The following is a 20,521-nucleotide window of genomic DNA, read 5'->3' on the forward strand; positions in this document are numbered from 1 at the left end:
GTTGATCAACGTTATTTCAACGTTGTTTCAACGTTCTGCTCTTTATGTACTATTAATGGTTAATAGTTGATAAATTAAACTGATGTGATTCTAAAGAAATAGTAGAAATTAGGTGGATGAGGATTTTCTATAAGTCCAAACTTTATAACTTGATTTGTTTGTGATTGTTTCTTTTCCAGTTTTATTTCAACTTTTTTTTAAAAAATTTTCAAATTTTTTATGCTGTATTATAGAAAATAATTTGCTATGCTTTGAAGACGTGAGTTCAGAAATATGAACAATATAAGTTTAATTCAACATACATACAGGTATTTAGTAGCTAATATTTAATAGATGTAGACATGGTATTGAATTTTATTAAAAATAGTGGTTTAAGTTGAAATTTGTGTCATTTTAGAAAAAATTGGTTTAAATTTTTGAAAAATCTTTTTTTAAATGTAAATGGTTTTGTTTATATTAAATGTTAAACTTATTTTACCAAAAATTTTTGTTTACTTTTTAAGTTATATAAGGTCAAAAAAGATCTAATCTTTGAATAAAGTAAAATGTGTACTGTAGCTAAAAGAAACTAGTAAATTATTACGCATTTAATAGCTTTTATAAGTTATTATCCATATAAAAAGTTCAACATTTGGGTCAAACTTCTATTGGATAGCATTTATTTTCAAATATATTAGAAACAGCTTTATATATATATATATATATATATATATATATATATATATATAATTTACATATTAAGTTATAGCAGTAACACTAAAAATTAATTTTTTTTAGAAATATTTAACACTAAAAATTAATTTTTTTTAGAAATATTTAACACTAAAAATTAATTTTTTTTAGAAAAATAATATCTGACAGACATAAATCATTTCGCAGTTATGAAAGTGGATCTTCAAAGCGTAAGTCAGCTCAAGAAAAAGAAAAAAGCACAGGAAGTTCTTGCAAAATCAAGAAAAATTAGTGCCTTTTTTAGTAAACGAGATGGAGATTTAGATTCTTCAAAGTCACTTCCTGGAACTTCAGCTATACTACCACCAGTTGAGGAGTTTCTATCGCAAGACATTGGTGACAATCAAACAATAGCAGAAGCAGATGAACAACAAGAAGTAACAGTAGCTATAATGGCAAAAGCTGTAACAATTGAACATGAGCATGACTCTATCCTTGGATTTGGGAATGATATTGGTTTGTTGCCAGAATAAGCTTCAACGGATATGATAACATTTTGGACAGAGAAGGGACCTACCTCGTTGTTGCAAAATTGTGATCAAGATACCCTAAGGAAATATTCAATATCACAGAAACAGGAAAAACCTGATGGCTCAACCTTTTTTCGGAAATGTACCCCAAATTTGTTCCTACGAAAAACAACAAATAGTGAAACATATCAACGTAATTGGCTTTTCCTCACACACAGGAAAAATATACTGCTTTATTTGGAAATTGACTGGGTCTAAAAGTATCACTACTAATTTTTCAAGTTCTGGATTTTGCTATTGGAAACATGCCTCAGTGCGTGTCAGTAAACATGAATCATCTAAAGGCCATCTAGAAGCAATTATAACTTTGGCACAGCGTGGCAAAAAGTCTGGAGGAATTTCCCATGAGCTAGCAAAACAGGAATCTGAAACATGTGTGTACTGGAATCAAATACTGCAACGTGTAATAAGTAATATAAAGATCATTGCAGAACGAGAGTTAGCTTTCCGAGGTGATAATGAAATTGTTGGAACACCACACAATAGGAATTATCTAGGAAATTTAGAACTGCTGAGTGAATATGAAACTTTTCTTGCTGCTCACATTAAGATAATAAATGAAGAGGCAATACCAGTTATCTGTCATACACTATTTGTGAAGAAATTATAAAATTGATGGGCTCACAAGTTTTAAAGTGCATTTTCTGTTCTATCAAAAAATCAAAGTATTTCTCGGTATCTGTCGATTCTACACCAGATGAGGCTCATATTGATCAGTTAACAATTATAATTCGTTACATGGATATGGAAAAGGTAATACCGAATGAGAGATTTCTAACTTTTATCCCTAATACAGGTCACACTGGTCGTGAAATGACAGAGGCCTTATTGAAATATCTGGAATCCAATGGAATCAGTTTACATGACTGTCGAGGTCAATCATATGACAATGCTGCCAACATGAGCGGTAAATATTGCGGAATGCAAGCTTTGATAAAGGAACAAAATGACCTATGCATTTATGTTCCATGTTGTGCACATTCGCTGAATTTAGTTGGTAAGGCAGCAGCAAATACATGTTCTGCAGCAGTGAAATTCTTTGACTTTGTTCAAGGAGTGCACGTCTTTTTCACAGCATCACCTTCACGTTACCAAATCCTAACAGAAGCACTGTCTAGCTCTCAAGAAAAGACAAACAAGAAAAAACTGCTGACACCTAAAGGATTGAGTGATACTCGTTGGTCATGCAGCCATGATGCAGTTAAGGCACTTGTTGTTGGATATGACAAGTTTAAGGTGGCTTTGGAAAGAATTTAAATTAACAAGGAGGAAAAGGATATTGTTCGCAATGCTGCTGCTGGTCTTCACAAGCAAATGTGCAAGATCGAAATTGCGCTATATTCATTGTTTTGGAATGATATATTGGAGCGATTCAATGCCACAAACAAGATACTCCAGAGTCCTGAAATGGTATTGCAGTCTGTAGTAGATGCCCTTACTTCACTGAAAGCATTCGTGGAATCAAAACGAGAATGTTTTGCTCAATATGAAGAACGTGCAAAGAAATTATCTGGTTCAACTGAATATTCCCAAGCTCAACGTCGTCAGCGGAATAGAAATGTTCGCCTCAATCAATTGGGTTATGAAACTGGAGATGAAGTTCAGCAATCCCCAAGTGATCAGTTCCGCACAACAAGTTTTATCCCAGTGATTGACCAATTTAATGTCTCACTCAAAGACAGAATAAATGCTTACAAGAATGAATGTGAGTATTTTGGCTTTCTGAATCGCCTTGATGAAATGAAACCAAACGAAATAATGATGTCTGCGAACAATTTAGTTAACAAGTACAAGCCTGACCTTGAAGAAAGTCTCGGAAACGAGCTTGTTCAATTTTCAGCCCTTCTAAAGCTTTATATGGATGAGTATGATGCTAATGCAAATGTGCCCAAAGAACTGTTCTTTTACAAAATTTTAAATGCAAATAACTTCATCTCAAGTTTTCGAAATGTAAAAATCCTATTAAGGATGTACTTGGTCCTAATGGTCTCTAATTGTTCGGGAGAACAATCGTTTTCCAAATTGAAACTTATCAAAAACAGACTAAGGACCAACATGAGCCAAAATCGACTTTTTTTATTTGACACTAATGAGCATAGAATCCGATTTACTACGGGAGATTAATTTCTCAGATATTGTGAAAACATTTGTTTTACAAAAAGCTAGAATGACTTTCATTTCTTTATAATCTTACAAATTCTTACTAAGTTGAACAAAATACATGTTTATATCATTACATGTTTCATGTCTATTGAATGTTTTTATTTGTCCATACATTGCTTTAGCATTACCCCCAATTTATATGGTGGTCAAACTTTATGCAGAGTTACTTTAGATTTTAACACATTACATTACAATACAATTTTAGTACCGGTAAACGGTACTAAACGTTAGCTATGGTTGCTTGAAAATCTTTCTCGAGGGCCCCCACAAATTTCAGTGCCCCAGGGTTACACAATTGTTTAATCTAGCCCTGATATATATATACATATCAATTACCTTTGACTCATTAATTTGCTCCTTTTTTCTTTTAAAAACTATAAGGTATATGAATAAAAATATAAAATAATGTTAAACATTTCTAGTTTTTGAATAAATATATATTTATATATATTATCTATTTATTTACATGTTTATCTTCATAGCTATATATCTTTATAGCACTTTACAGTTTTAGTAGTTAAAAGGATCTTTTTCTGCTAAAATTTATATTTACCTTTTTTTTAGGCATTGAATTAAAAACTAAAAAGTAGATTTTATTCTATATGAGAATAACCAAAATTAAAATCCTTACCTCTATATGCCACATTAAACCATCAATACCAGAGAAGTAAACAACTCTTCATTAATTTTGATCTCTTTTAAGGTAAACAAACACAAATGCAGATTTTGACTGTTGAATAGAATTTTTTTCATTAGTGTGTTGGGAAAGTATTTGAACTTATTTACAAACCAACGAAAGTATTTCTCGTGAGAAGTAGTATCAATACTAAAAGATAAAAGGATTTAAAAGAATTCCTTTTATGTGAAACATCTAAATAACAAAAAAAAGCAACTTATTAATTTATTACCAATCATTGCGCATGAAGTCATATATATAACTCCCAGTATTAGTCTGTTCATATATTGTTTCTTTTTTAAATATTCTACATACCGTAGATTTCCCTAATTCCTAACAGTCCCTAATTCCGAACAGCTTTAGGTCACTAATTGTTACATCTTTTATTTTTGTGGGATTTTTAAAAGGAAAACTGCTTAATAAATTAGAAGACTAGGGTAATGAGAATATGAAAAAGTATTTTCAAAATGTATATTGATTCCATTAAATTTTTTAATTGCAAGCAAAACACTTTTTAAAACCCTGAAAAACCAACAATGTAAAACCGACTTAAAAAAAAAAAAGGTAATTTAAATTCCGTACTGTTTAATGTAGAATTTGATGGTGGTTATTTATCTGAAAAAAAAAGTCAAAAATTAGCAATACTTTGTAAGATATCTCAGAAACAGTACTTTTCTGCATAATTAAAATGTTTCCCAAATTCCGAACAGATTTTGGAATGCACTTTTTTTTGCAAAAGTTTTTACGTGTAAGTAATTAACAAGCTACAGGAAACAGTTTTGTTTGAATTAGTTGAAAAAAATTTAAAGTTATACTTTGTTTTGGAAGTGTTTTTTTAAAACAAAAACAATTTCCTAGAAATAACTTAAAACCTTTATTTTAGACTCAGAAAGAAAGCTGTTTTATTAGAATTTTAACAAAAGTCTACAAGTTCTTCTCTCCTCTTACGTTTTGACTACATATAATGCATATTTCAAATTACACAAGCGTAATGGTATACACTTAAAAATTTTTCTTCTCTTGGAATAATGGAATGAAGTTTTACCGCCTTTTTTTTAACTTAGGGAAATTCGGTTAACTTCAAAAATAAATCGATTCGAAAGTTCATTCGAAATTCCCGCATCAAGAAGAATAGTAAAAAAAAAAAAAAGTTTAAAATTCTGCATTTAAAACTTTAAGGGTTTTTTTAAAAATATTTTTAAATTTAAAAATATTTTAAAAAAAGTTTTAAGGATCTCTTGCGTTAATTTTTTTTTTCTCTATTCATTCCAAACCACGTAAAATGTTAAAAAAAAAATTCTCCTGGTGACAAGCTATCTATCTTGTTAAACCTATGCCTTCATACAGGGTTAGTGTTGATCACGATAACGCCAAGCTAACTGACCCAAGAACGCCACTTATATGGGGTGGTAGCGTACGCATCAAGGTACCCTGTGATGCAAAATTTGAAATCATTTTATTTTGTCCGCAGAAATTAACTTCATTTGAATGTTCAAATTCAGTGAAACTTTGACTTTATAGTGCGCGAATAAAAACACCTGTACAATGAGAACCACTCTATATAATTTGATAAAACTTGGTGCAAATGTTGCCTACAACCACAGCAAACTTTGGATAAAACTTAAGTCGGATCGGTTTACGGGTTACGGATTTATGGCAGCTTTAGTTTAAACTTTGTTAGTTTTTTGCTACTTATACTTCAAAACGTTACCGATTACTGTGATATTCGGTACTATTTTCAAAGTTATGGTTACATGAGTGTTCTTCTATGTAATACTAACAATTTTTGTTATAATTGTTTAAATGCTACAAGTACCGTTTTGGTTTTATAGACCAAAATATTGGTTTGCTATTTAAATCGTGGTTTGGCTTGGCTTATGCAGAGCGTGAAAATCTCGGCATTTCCTGAAGTATAAACTACTGCCAAAGTGCAAATAAATCCTAAAAAAAAGTGTAAAACCTGGTTTAAAGACAACCAGTTGGTAAAACAAAAAAAAAAAATACGTCTCTGATAATATACTTTTATTGAATCTTGAAACCTTCGTAAAAAGATTTACTTTCAAAATTAAGTGATATAATAACTATTAAAACCCTTTTTATTTTTTTACATTTCATTACCATAAAATAGCATCTGATTACAATTTAAGAAATATTTTTTGATTTTCTCCGCAAAAAATTTATTAATAAATAGCTCAATATACTCTTTTAGTACAAATACTCTATAATACTGTTTTTAAATGTAATATTAAAATTCATAACTTTTAAATTAACAGTATTTAAGGATTAAGTTGATTAAAATGTTCATTAAAAACTGTAAGCTATGATTTTCTGCTCCTTATCTCTTATAACTCAAATTATGCTAGCAGTTCTCTAAAGACGCTTACTGTTTAGATCAGTTATGCTGCACAACAATCTTTCTTTGTACTCTGGATGATTATTGTTTTGCTTATACCTTAACCAATGTTGATAAAAATCTTGATGAGCGGTTTCAACAACTTGTTCACTACAGGGCCCCAGGGGGATCCTTTATGGATGATGAGATCCTTAATGTGGTAGATGACGGTGTGAATTTTAGGTGTGACGCTTGCACCAGTTATCATTAAGCAACATCTTTTAAAATTTTCAATTTTTTCAGCGAAGTCCGGCTGTAGGATGAATCCAAAGCAAGCTTTGACAACTAAATTGAAACTTTTAAATGCTTCAATTATGTGAAAGATATTGAGAACCAAGTTTGTATCAGCAAGTTGCTGCAGCACATCCGCATTTTAAAGAAGCTTTCTGGATTCGTTTCCGTCGAACTGGCCCCCATGATATGGACTAAGATGAATGTAAAGAGCACCTGGCCACTTAACTGCTTCTGTCCAAGCAGTTTTAAGGATCTTGAAAAGATGATTGACAACTTCTAAGAGGTGATGCAATTCCATAGGTGTGATGATTTCCAAAATCAGAAAATTGTCCGGCCTGCTGATGATTGACTTTCGAATTACATATCCGAACAGCTTTGCATTAGGAACATCCCCGCCAGATTGCTGAAAAGACTCGAGACTAGATTTGATTGAGCCCAGTGTTCGCATGTTTCCAGATTCGGTAAGACACTTTGATTTGACGTCACACCACGTGCAAGGGTGCATGCTTGAATGGGCTTGAAAACCACAAATTAAATTTGCAACTTTCATATCACAAGCCAAAATTAGTTTAAGTTTATTTGCATTAATTAGGGACCAGATTTGTTTTAAACTGGAGTGAGTTTCTGGCAAATCTTCTTTTACCGCAACAAGAATTCGTCTTTAGACTCCAGTGTCTTTAACAGTCCTCTGAGTGAGAGGTTGTTTTTGTGGCGGTGAGCTGGTTTCATCCCTGAACGCAGTATCGACATTTAAGTGTTGAACTGCTCTTAGAAAACTCTTGTAAAAATTTGGCTCTACCATCTTGCTGCGTGCTGTTTGGTTTATAGTTTTGACCATTTCTTTTAATCCGTTTTTGACAGTTCGAATAGTGCCTTCCGATGATAATTCTTAATTGGAAATAAATCGAGATGCAATTTGTTCGGCTGCTTTGGCATCATTTGCTGCTAAAGATTGAAGGCTTTCCCTGAACTTTATCTGAGAGCAATAGTGGGGCAAACCATTTTCTAAATGGCTGAGGCGTGTGCTGCAGCGCACACTTGGTTCTTTCTCAATGGTGGCTTGCTCTTAAAGAGAATGTTTTTCTTGCAGCTTTGAATGACCAATTTGGAAGATTAGGCAATGACACATCCTGCCTCTTGTTTCAAGCCTCACTTGTATTGGCTTGAAATCAAATAAAGTGGGGAGTGCAACATATTTCCCCTTTTGTTTCCTGCGCATAGTAGTTCTGCAGGATTCGCAGAGTCTTTGTGGTACCCGAGAATCACTGATATTTATCTTGGTCTTGTAAAGTTGATATATTCGATCTGCTTGGAAAACAGTAAGCTGTTTTAAAAATTTTTTAGGAAGAGCAAGCACACAAACTTTCAATTTTCATCATGAATCTTTGCTTGATTTGGCATTGTGTTATTTCACTAAATCTAACTTTACTAAATCAAACTCTGTCTTTTACAAAATTTAACCTAAATTTATCAATGATACTTGTCACACTTAATGACAATTTAAAAGAGATCTTATCTGTTGAGACAGTCCTACAAACGATTTTCACCGCTCTTCAAAGGACTATTCTGCCCTTCATAACATTTCTCTCTTCAAAAATTATTATACTTTTAGAAAACTTTTGATAGAGATTTTCCCTTTTTGTGCCTCTGCAACTATTGTTATAAAAATTTTACAAATGTTGTTTCAAAACAACCCAAATCTGTAACGATTAATTTTCCTCAGACTGGCCCTCCGAACATTTTAGCGCCTAGATATCTTAGCTATCTAAATTTTTTAAGTGAACTATCTTATTCAATATAACAAATCTTCGATTTTTTTTCACAGTTTTTTTGTTTTAACAAAAATAAATATTTTTTATTTTCTATGTAGGTATCCTTAGAAAAGCTTTTCAATCATTTTTTAGCATTTTTATGCATTTTGGCAATAGTTTATATCCCAGCAAGCCAAGGTAATCTATACTGAAGGCCTATTCATCGCGCAACCGTAAGCCGTGACTGGGGACCTATTATTTTTATGGATTATCAGCAACTCTGCCATAAAATTATATTTTGGAGTCTAAATATGACTGTTAATGAGTTTAATTAGTTTATTTAGAAATATTTCCATTAAAATGTAATAAAAACTTAAAACTTTAAATTAAAAAAAAAAAAAATAAAACAAAGAAAATATTTGCAGATATTTTAACAACAGCAGATACAAATCATTCCTTTCTAAACAAATTTATGATAACTTTAAAACTTTTAATGCAGGTTCTTTATTAGATCTTGGTGTAATTTGTGCATAAAAATTGTTTAAAAGTATATTAACAAGTGGATTGAAATGTTTTTGATTAATTTCAAAGTTGTAAAATTCAGAAACCAGCATAAAGATGTCACTTAAGGACTTATGACAAACTTTATCTTTTATCGAATGGAATAAGACAAAGCAAAAAAAAAACCCATTAGCAAAAATTGTCTGGTGGAATTTTAAGACCACTACGATCTATAGACTTGAGGTACTCACCAAACTTTTCATGATAAAGTAATGTTTGATTGAACAAATTGTTTTCATTATATTTATTTCTACATACATAACCAGCAATATAAATCAAAGACATTTTGGTATTATCAGAAATTGATGGCTCTAGTTTTTCTAAATTGTCAAATATTTCAGCACCTGCTTCACATAAAACATATGTACAAGAAGCATACTCATGACCTGAACTGAAATCAAAAGAATCTATGGCAATATTTAAAGATAACAACAGTGATGTGTGATTTATATGCAACTTTTCTATAATTTGTTGAACATATATAAAATAGGCACCCCCAGAACCTTGTCTCAATTTCCCAAATTTTTTTTTAAGTGAGCACTTGTAAACATACCGAGAAGAACATAATCATGGCATGTTGTTAATAAATATTTACATAGCTCGACAATACCGTAGCAAGTATGATGAATCGATTTTGCAGTATCATTAGATAACTGCTTCACTCTTTTGGTAATGGAGTAAGTATTTGACTTGAAGGTATTCCTGGCCATACAGATGGTGGCATTTTCGGTCTTTGTTTTCCTTAAACAGTAACTTTTTCGAAAATTGTTAACCAATGTTATTGGCAAATAACAGTTTCATCTGAAACTAAAATATTAGAATTTGGAATGCTTTTTATGCAAATATTTCTTTGTTCTTTATCTTTAGGAAAACGATAAACCCTTAACATTGCATATTATATACAATGTTAAGAGTTATGTGTAACAATTTTAGGAGTTATATATATATATATTATATATAACTCCTAATACTCTAAGGAGTCAACAAGTAAGTAAAAATAGGCCTTCAGTATAGAGCGCCATATAGTAGACCCAACCATACGGGACCCGTACAGTTTTAATCTGGACATCAGGTACGGGCTAAATCTGGTATTTTCTGACGGGTTTCATCTGGGTCCCTCCAGAATATTCCGTATGAGCGCGCAGGTCAGGTGAAATTCCTTAAGCTTACTTAGCACAACTTTAGCGCTTATTTAATAGTCTATCATTTTGAAGTAAAACCAAGTTTCCAAATTTTTTCATTTAAATACCATGAGTTCACAAAGAACAAAAAGAAGAAAAATTTCTGTAGCTGTGGCAAAATTAGTTGAAGAAGCTTCTTTAAATTATAAACTAAATTATGATTTAATTGTGCAAGATAATATAATTGATGATTTTTCATATGTGTGGTCTGACACTAACAAAAGCCTAAGCAAAAGCAATATAAAAGAATTTTATGATACTCAAGATTGCTTTGTACATGCTAATGATGATTTTGATAACGAACAAATAGAAAAACTAAACCCAAATGATAATTGCTTGGATGATGATCTAAGAAAATAGGCAGCCAGTTTTAAAATATCTCATAATGCTTTAGATAGATTACTACAGATTTTGAGAAGAAATGGATCAGGTTTGCCTAAAGATTCTAGATCGCTTTTACACACAAAAAGGCAAGTTGAAAGCAAAACGGTTGCAGTCGGTGAATATTACTATATTGGATTGCAATTTTGCTTTCCCTATCATTAAAAAAATTACTTCTCTTAATAGACCTTTCAATTTTTAATATACATATCAATATCGATGGTATTCCATTGTTTAATAACTCAAACATATCTCTTTGGCCAATTCTTGGTTCTTTTAAAGAGCTTGATCAAAGCATATTTCCAATTGTTTTATTTTCCAGTTCTTTTAAACCAAATTCTTTTGATGACTATTTAAAAGATTTTATTGATGAAATGAAATGTTCTGAGCAAGTCGGTTTTATGTGACAACACTGGAAAAGCATACAAAATAAAATTGGAAGTAGTTATTTATGACGCACCAGCTCGGTGATTTGTTAAGTCCATTAAAACACATAATCGATACAATTGTTGTAAACGATGTATTCAACGTGGTGAGTGGTATCAAAAAATATTTTTACCTGATTTATCAACTCCTTTAAGAAATGATCTAGACTCTTTCAATCAACATGATTTAGGACACCATAACGCAGTATCTCCTTTCACAAAGCTAAGTTATAATATGATAAGTGGGTATCCAATTGATTATATGCGTTGTGTTTGTTTGGGTGTTGACAGAAGAATTATAAGCTTACGGATTCAAGGCCCACCATCGTGTAGGTTGTCACAAAATGTTGTTGCAGTAATTTCTTAAAAACTGGCTGCTTTGTGACCATATAATTCAAAAGAGTTTTCTAGGAAGTCTCGTTCGTTAAATATAGGCGATGGCAGGCTACTGAGCTTCGTCTTTTTTTGATTTATACAGGGCCGGCTGTTTTAAAAGGAAAATTGTTACCAAATTATTATTAAAAGTTTATGGACTTATCTGTTGCTGTCAGGATTTTGTTGTGCACTTCCTTACTTAAACACTAAACTGGGTATGCAAATCAGTTGCTACGATATTTTGTGCAGACTTTTGAAGAGCTATATGGTAGAGATCAGTTAGTATATAATGTTCATTCATTAATACATTTAGCTGATGATGCAAAACACTACGGTGCATTGACAATTATTCATCATTCAAATATGAAAATTATCTTGGTCAGTTAAAAAAGCGTTAAAAATTCGCAAGGCCCAATCACCTTGTTCACAAATTGCAAAAAGAATTTTTGAAAAAATGCCGATGTTTATTGTAGTCAACCTTATCATATTGTTGATTTTAGTAAATTGCATAATGATAGGCCTGTAAATATTACACTGAGCCACTCTCTTCAATTCAAGCGGCATCAGAACAAAAAGGTTTTCATGCCTAACAGTGTTGGAGATAATTGATTTGAAATATCTGGTAATATCGGAGTTGTTGGAAATATATTAAAACCAACAGCAAGTAATCATTGTGCTTATATTCTTTTTGAGAAGTTTACTTACAAGGAATCTTTTTTTAAAAATACATGTGATTCTAAAAAAATAAATATTTATTTGGTTGAAAAAACTGATGGTTTGAAAATAGGTTTTCAAACCATCAGATTACTATTCAGAACTAAAATAAATTTCTTTTATTTTAGTTCTGAATAGTAATCAGTTTTTTTAGGTATAACATAATTACTAGACTGCAGAATGTATGCTATTGTGGTTTGTGACACTGAGATGAAAACTGAATATATTCCCTTCAGTTGGATTATTAACAAAATTGAATTTCAAGAAGTTTCAAGATTGGTTAGGCAGCGTATAGAACTTAAATGCTACTGGCCCCCATGGTCAAAGTCAAGCAAAGTCAGTAGGGCACAAAAGCAATGCTCTGAACCTGACACAAATTGGAAGACTTTTTCTATTCGATTGTTAGCAGTTGCTGGTAAATTTTGATTTGTACAATTCAAAAAAATTGCAACAATGAAATTTATGCAGCAATATACTACTTTTAATTCACTTTAAAAACAACATATATTTAACCCAAGTGCCTTATTACAATTGCAAATGACCTATGATTTTGAGTAATGAGAAAGAAGCCTACAAAAGGTGAAAAAAGAAGAAGATACCTCTAATGTCGAAGAGAACTTCAGCAAACAAAAAAGAAAGCTGTAAGCTATTTAATATAGAATTTACATTAAAAAACAAAAATGATTATTCTCAATTTAATTGTTAGAAATTTTTTTTTTTTTTAATAGAAACATTCTTATATTTTTATTGTTTACTACTTTATTTTTAAACAGTCTGAAAAAAAAACTGTCTATCAGCGAAGAACATGTAGTTGAAAGTACTAATTCGGAAAGTAAACACTGCAATAGCTGTTCTATTTATTTATATAATCTTAGTTCCATTAAATTTTTTCTGAAATAGATTATTGCTTCTGTTCTTTATTGATAATTTTGTTTTTACAAAAAAACCTTGAACACTGTTCCCCAATTTGACCGCCAGGATAAAAGTTGTGTCACTCAAACAAATTATGGTTTAATATAACACTTAGGACCATAGAAGTTGTTTCCAATTGTTTTTAAAATCAAAATGACCGTGGTACATAGCTTTTTTTTAACTTTTTAAAGTGATTTTTTCTATTTTTAACTATTTTTTTAGGTTTAAATTTTTTGTGTGTGTAATTATTTATTTTTTACACAACGTGAAAGACTTTATTTAAATCTAAAGTAAGAAAAAAAAAATCATTTTGACTATTAAGCAGACAAAAAATTCAATATAAATTTAAATACATGACAATTACACTCAATTCTGGCCATTTTTTAAGTTCATTATTTGCGCCATTTTAAAATATTAATACTTTGCGCCACTTTATACAAAGTGTTCTGAAAAAAGGTTGATTTTTGTTAGAGTATTTACGCTTTATGTTAACTAAAACTAAGATAAGAAAGATCAAAAAATGTAATAGATCAAAGATTGAGAAAGATATCTTTCTTAAGTTGCTGCAAAGTTCTATTTTTTTATTATCTCATATGTATTTTATAATATTCTTTTTTTATAAATGACTTGTTTTTTATTTGACTATTTTATGTTTTTTATTTTAGTATATATAATACATTATACATATGCTATATATGCTATTTATTATATGCAATGCATGATTATCTTTATATATTCTTAGCTTTATATAAAATGCTATCCTTAAACAGAACAGTGGAAGAGTTGATGAAATTATACGTGTTTCATGGATATTCGAAGCTAATAGAAGATTTTCCAACAAATATATGTTTAAGTTTTCATAGAAATCTGTATTTGCTCAAGACTGGAAAATATCCAAGAATGGCTTGGGGAGAAAAGATATCCAAGGTAAAGATAATATTCATTTAATTTTTTTTTTAAATAAAGTTAGGCAATGGAGGTATATCTGTAATATTAATAATTAATCTTAGAATTTTTATTCTGTTTCTATTTTTTTAAAATTAAATTTATATTTATAACAAAGTTTTTTGGAATAGTATTAGTTTTTAAGAATAATGGAACATCAAATTAGTTTAACGAGTTTAATTTTGAAATTATATGTTTAAACAAATGCATTAATATTTATATAAGTTATATTTTCAAGATTGATTGGACAAAAAAGACTGGCAGGATGAATGTTCAAAATAAATCTGAACCAGAAACAGAAATGAAAACTAAAAGGATTTTATGTTCCGACTGTTTTTCTAGCAGGGTTACCACATCAGTGTGGGAAAGAAACAGCTGTTTCTAATCTTATAAGTTTAGCTTTTGATCTTGGTTATCTTCAAGCTGAACAAGTTGCAGCAGGAATACTTAAGAGAAAAATGGAAACTGACAAAATAGCATATTGATCCAACTTTTATATATCAACACGAGGAAAACCACTAACTATAAAGGTTGGTACGCCTGAAAACAAAACTGATCGGTGATCTATCAGACAATTATCTGTTCAAATTGTACAAGAATTGCTAATTGTTTTAGAACTCTCACAAGATAAAACAAAAGATATGATAGCAGTTCTAAGAAAAGGTATGGATAAAAGATCATCCATTAAATCAAATATCTTTGAAAAACTAAATGAAAACGAAGAATCCATCTCAAAATTTTATGAAGTTGAAAAGGTAATGGATTATATAAGTATTGACTAATTACAAAGTACCAAAGAAAAATATTTCAAATAATATTTGTTATTTAGATTGAGTTCTTGGGACCAAATGAATCTGTTTTTCGTAGAGATGTTGTATTTGTCCAAGAAACATCAAACTTCATTTTAAATATAATTGAACAGCGGAAAATGTATCCGTTTAGTACTCATGTACGTATTTCTTTAGACTCAGGGGGTTCATTCTTGAAAGTTATTGTAAATATATTTGATCCTGAAAATAATAATGTAAACTCTGGAAAATTTCTAAACAGTGGAGTTCAAAGATGCCAGATACTTGGAATCACAGAAAATGTTCCAGAATCAAATTATAATTTACGACTTATTCTAGAAAAACTAAACTTGCACAATGTTCAATTCAAAATAACCATTTATTTAAAATGTGCTAATTCTGTATTTGGTTTATCATCTCATGCTGGTTTGAGAGCATGTCTTTGGTGCGAGGGGATCTCAACAACAGAGTCAGGAAAATTGAGATCTCTTGAAAGCCTGGATTATTGGTACTCCAAATATGCTGAGACTGGATTCAACAAGGCCCTTATGAAAGATTGTATGAATGTAATAAATCCCAGAGTTATCTACTTAGATGAAGATCCTAAAACTTTAATACAGTACCTTGTCGCTCCACCAGAACTACACCTTATGATAGGATTTGTTTCATTACTAGGAACTCTTTTATTAGATCTATGGCCTGGTTTTGATGAGTGGTTGAAATCAAAAAATATTCTTCAAAGAGGTTACCAAGGCAGAGGTTGGGATGGCAACAACTCAAATGCTATCATTAAAAATCTTGATGAATTAGAGCTTGCCATTAAAAGCACTCATTATCATTTCTTTCCCTTTGTTGAATGTCTTAAAAACTTCAGATCTGTTAAAGATACGTGCTTTGGTAACACTTTAGAAACTGGAATTGAAGAATCTATCTCCAAGTTAAAGAACTCGTTTATCTCTACACAAGAGCTAGCTTTAATCTTTGGTAAAAAACTAAGTTTGACTTAAAAAATTCATATTACTTTGTGCCAGGAAGTTCCATTTGTCAAGTATCATAGATGCGGTTTAGGAAGATATGCTGAACAATGTGGTGAATCAATACATGCCAAGTTTAAACCAACCTGGTCTAGACATAAAAGAAGTGAAGGACATTCAGAGCATAGTGATAAACTTTTGGCTGCTGTTAAACAATTTGGAGGAAGTAGAATAACCTAATGTGTGTGTAATAAAACACACACACCTAATGTGGGTGTTTTTTCTTTTTCAATTGAAAAAATAGAACTTTATGTTTATTGTTTGACTATATTATTACTTGGTAAAAAAATAACAACTAAAATAATGAAGAAATAAAAACTGATATTTTTTTGAAATTGTGATTTAAGCGCTGAAAAATGATGGTAGACTTATTGCTCCTCCCACTTTTGACGCATAGTTAAATAAGGCAACCAACTATAGTTTATTTTTCTTGAAATATCTTTAACGGTTGGTTGCCCCCCCCCCCCCTCTTATGCAGACCATAGTAGCCCCTATTTCCGACTACTATTTTAGTCTTTTAAAATAACCAAGAAAAGTTAAAAAAAGCTATGCACCACGGTCATTTTGATTTTAAAAGCAATTGGAAATAACTTCTATGGTCCTAAGTGTTTTACTAAATCATAATTTGTTTGAGTGACACAACTTTTATCCTGGCGGTCAAATTGGGGAACAGTGTGGAGAAAGAAAAGAATGGCAGAAAAGCATCATAAGCCTGTATTATTAATGGGACAATCAGTTAAGATTTAGAATCAGGTTTTACTGTTTAAATTATTTGTTTACTTCGATAAATATCAATAAGTTACAATAATTTATCAGTACATAAATTATGCATCAGTCTTTCATTTTAATTTTATGTTGAGCGTTTAAATAAGTAAGTTTTGTTATACCATAATTGATTTTGGGTTTGTAGGGGACAATCATTCTGAAAGTGGCAACAGCGGACTGTTTAGTCCTGCGGTACACACAGAATCATCACTTAAGATTTATATTGTTGCAACATCTTAAACTGCTGCAAATATTATAAATTCTTTACTGTTTTTTTTATTTTTTATTTTTTTTTTTGGGGGGGGGGGGGGGTTTAAGAAAATGAAATTCAGCACCAACAAATTACACAGTGTGTCGATTTTTAGTCACAAACTATTGCTATGCCAAAAAACATGCCTGGTCTTCCTTTTGACATTATTAGTCCTTTGTCAAAAACATTTGGCCATACTAAATCTGGTAAGATGCTAAAACAAAATGCTTCACCAAAATTGTTGCTTGTAATTGTGTATGTAATGGTCATTCCTTATGAAATTGTTTTCTATTGGTTTTTAATAATGGTTTCATTTTTCACAAACAGAAAAACTTTTGTTAAAAACTTTGGTTTGGCTAGGAGAAATAATAGACCCAAAAGTTCCATTCAGCTATGCTGTCGAAATATCTTGGGAATATCTTGGAAATATCTTCAATTTTTTACAAATACTAAAGGACAGGAAATTCTTGAAAAAATGATTCACTAAAACTTTAACACGGCAACATCGTCAGCAACAGTTTATATATAACTAGTTGTTCATGATTTAATATTCAAATATAGAAATAAACAATACAAAAACCAATGTGGATTCTCTTTCAATAATAAATAAGAATACAAAACATTACAAAATATATATATTTTTAATTTCCTAATTGATTTTAAAATTCATTTTTTAGCCCATGAGTAGCATAAGCAAGAAAAAAATTTGGCAGTAAGAGTATTTAAAGTTTAGCTTCATAACTGCTGTCCATGATGCAGGGTTACCTTTTTGTCTATTATGCCAACAATGCTTGAGCGATGAATCGATGAAACCAGGTCGTCTTGAAGCACATTTGAAGGCAAAACATAAAGATCAAATTAATTCAAGTTTGAATTATTTTCAAGTTTAAAAAAAAAATTATGAAAAAAGAGCAACTTCATTCTCTCTTAACTGCTCATAATGTTAATATCAATCTTGAGGGTAGCTATCAAATTTCATTAATTGGATAATATCCAAAATCATACGATTGGAGAGCAGTTAATCAAGCTTTCAATACCAACATTTGCTAAAACTGATTTTGGAAAAGATGACCATGACCATGACGTGAAAACTATGCCACTAAGTAACATTACTGTCAGCAGAAGAACTGACGAAATGAGTAAAGATGTTGAAAATCAACTTATCGAAAAAATAAAAACAAGACTTTTTTCGGTGCAGATGGACGAATCAACATTGAGAACTAGCGAATCAGTATTACTTACATAAGTCAGATACATTGATAATAATGATTTTGCTGAAGAAGTGTTATTTTAAAAATCATTAAAAAGCAGCACTACCGCTAAAGATATATAGCACTCTAAAAAGTTTCTTAGATACGAATAAAATACCGATGAAAAATATAACGTCCTGTGCTGCTGATAGTGCTCCTAAAAAAATGGTTGCTTAAAACTGATGAAAGGTGAAAATCCAGATATGCTTCTTATGCACTGTGTCATTCACAGGGAAAACTTGGTAGTTAAAAATCTGTCTCCTGTTCCAAATAAAATAATGAACTTGGTTGTAAAATACATTAATTCTATTAAAGCAAGTGCAAAACAAGATTTTTAAACTATTTTGTGAAGAAAACAACGAAGCCCATATGAGACTTTTACTTCACACTGAGGTAAGATAGCTTTCGAAAGGGAACTGTTTAAAAAGATTTGTTGCTGAACTGTTTGATACTCATAGTGGTTTTTTAAGCGACAAAACTGAAATGCAATATCTGTTAATGATCAATTCTAAGGCATATTTGAGTTATTTAACCGATATTTTTGAAAAACTAAATATATTGAATAAAGAACTTCAAGGAACAAATAAAACTAATGTCGATGCAAAAGCGAAGATATTTGGTTTTATTACGTCTATTGAACTATTTGAAAAAGACGTTTACCAAAAACAAAAAAAGTTTGAAAGAAAGAATTGAACAGTTTCATTGGCTTCAAAAATATGAAAAACCGATACGCTATACTTAATATTGTCAAGCATCTGAAAAACTCATCAGCTGATTTAAAAGGAAGATTTTCCAATTTGAAAGAAACTGATTTTCCAACTTGGTTTATGCAGCCAATGTTAGTTAATTTATCTCATACTTCAAATATGCAGTACCAAGAAGAATTTGCAGAAATGCAGAATGACGAGTCAGTCAAAACTTTATTTGATATAAAAGGATTGATGGCATGGCTTTTTGAAGAGACCAAAATTTTATCATCCAAGCACAACAGAATGTGCAAGAAAACTATTATTACCGTTTCCTTCATATTTAGCTGAATGCGGATTTAGTGCCATAACTAATTTGTTACTTAAAAAAAGAAATCGTTTGGATACAATACAATGGGGAGATCTAAGAATGAAGCTAACAAAATTGGAACCCAATATAAAATCTATTTGTAACCAGCATGAAGCACAAGGATCTCACTAAATTTCATTTATTTTAGACTTAAATATCTGATGTATCTTATTTTATTTCCTTATATATTGTTTACTATATTTTATTTACTTGAATTTTTTTGTTTAATAAATAACTTTTTGTGATTTCTTCTTGCAATATACCATTTCTTTTAAAAATTGATTCCTTAGATTCAACTATAAATCTTGAAATAAATAAAATGGATTTTGGTGAGGAAGAAAAAAACAGGTTAGTATTTTGTTGTTGTTGATATTTGCATATTTTACTTGGGAGATATTATAATCTATTGTTAATTTGATTAGTTATTTATTATATCATTATAGAAAACAATATGGTCATTACTCTTTCCAATATTCTGTTGTATTTCAATAAAAAGTATTTAATTTTCAGGTAAAAAATTTTCTTGCGAAAAAAAAAAGATATATTTGCTTCGAACAAATGAGAGATGGATATATATCGAACAAATGAGAGATGGATTGTATATACTTGTATGATTGCAAATAATTATCTGGTGATTTGAATAAAATTATTTCCTTGATTTTTTCTAGTTATTATTTGTGAAGGATGAATGGAAGTTATACCAAGCAGATAATGTTTCAGAAGACTGGTGTTAAGATTTAAATACAAATAAATTAAAAAGAGTAGACCAGTAATGGGCTAAAGTCTTCCAAAGTAATACTGAATGTTGAAAAACTAAATATGGATTTCTTCATAAAGTTGCTGAGAACTGTTTAACACTTCAGAATAGAAATGCTTGTGTAGAGCGAAGTTTATCAGATTATAAGAATACATTGATTTCAGAGAGAGTAAAGTTAAATGATGAAACATTAATGGCTTTGAGAATATCAAAGGAATATGCAAGAAGTTGCCAAGGTGCACATAATGTTGATACATTAGCAAAAGATGTTGTTCAAGCTGTTCAAAATGCTCATAGAATTTACAAAGTAAAAAAAACTGAAGAAGAGGAAGAAAAGAGATTTAAAAAAATTCATGAGGAAGAACTTATTTGTAAAAAGAAACAACACCAGTAAATGCTCCAAAAAATTGAAAAAAGTAAAATTAATCTTGATCAAAAAGAGCAAAATCTAGAAAAAGATGAGAAAAATGCGGATATGGAGTTTGAACTTGCTCAGAGAATGCTGGATGAAGCAATTAAGTCTATGCAAAGTGCCATCAATAAAGAAGATATGATTGGTATTAAACTTCCAAATGAAATGGTAAACAATGCAAAAAGAAATTTTACAAATGCTAAAGCACATAGCAATGAACAAAAAAGTTGCGAATAA

At 30.4% G+C, this 20,521-nt stretch overlaps 2 protein-coding genes and 3 pseudogenes across 2 annotated transcripts; all 5 read left to right on the top strand.

Moving 5' to 3' along the window:
- The first annotated feature begins 1,877 nt into the window (after positions 1 to 1,877).
- Positions 1,878 to 2,519, top strand: LOC149880800 (zinc finger MYM-type protein 1-like). Its single transcript, XM_090067884.1, has one exon. The coding sequence runs from the start codon at positions 1,878 to 1,880 to the stop codon at positions 2,517 to 2,519; it is 642 nt and encodes a 213-aa protein (XP_089924010.1).
- A 7,770-nt stretch (positions 2,520 to 10,289) lies between these two features.
- Positions 10,290 to 11,548, top strand: LOC149880801 (uncharacterized; annotated as a pseudogene).
- A 747-nt stretch (positions 11,549 to 12,295) lies between these two features.
- On the top strand, positions 12,296 to 18,752 carry LOC149880802 (uncharacterized; annotated as a pseudogene).
- Positions 14,614 to 15,951, top strand: LOC145191914 (uncharacterized). Its single transcript, XM_080069048.2, has 2 exons — positions 14,614 to 14,727; positions 14,802 to 15,951. The coding sequence occupies exons 1-2, from the start codon at positions 14,614 to 14,616 to the stop codon at positions 15,765 to 15,767; spliced, it is 1,080 nt and encodes a 359-aa protein (XP_079925174.2). The 3' UTR covers positions 15,768 to 15,951.
- A 1,279-nt stretch (positions 18,753 to 20,031) lies between the features above and the next one.
- On the top strand, positions 20,032 to 20,521 carry LOC149880803 (uncharacterized; annotated as a pseudogene).

This window comes from Hydra viridissima, unplaced genomic scaffold, assembly GCF_058129835.1.
Source record: "Hydra viridissima isolate aposymbiotic clone 2 unplaced genomic scaffold, HvirCarnegie_v1 scaffold_12, whole genome shotgun sequence".
NCBI lineage: Eukaryota > Metazoa > Cnidaria > Hydrozoa > Anthoathecata > Hydridae > Hydra > Hydra viridissima.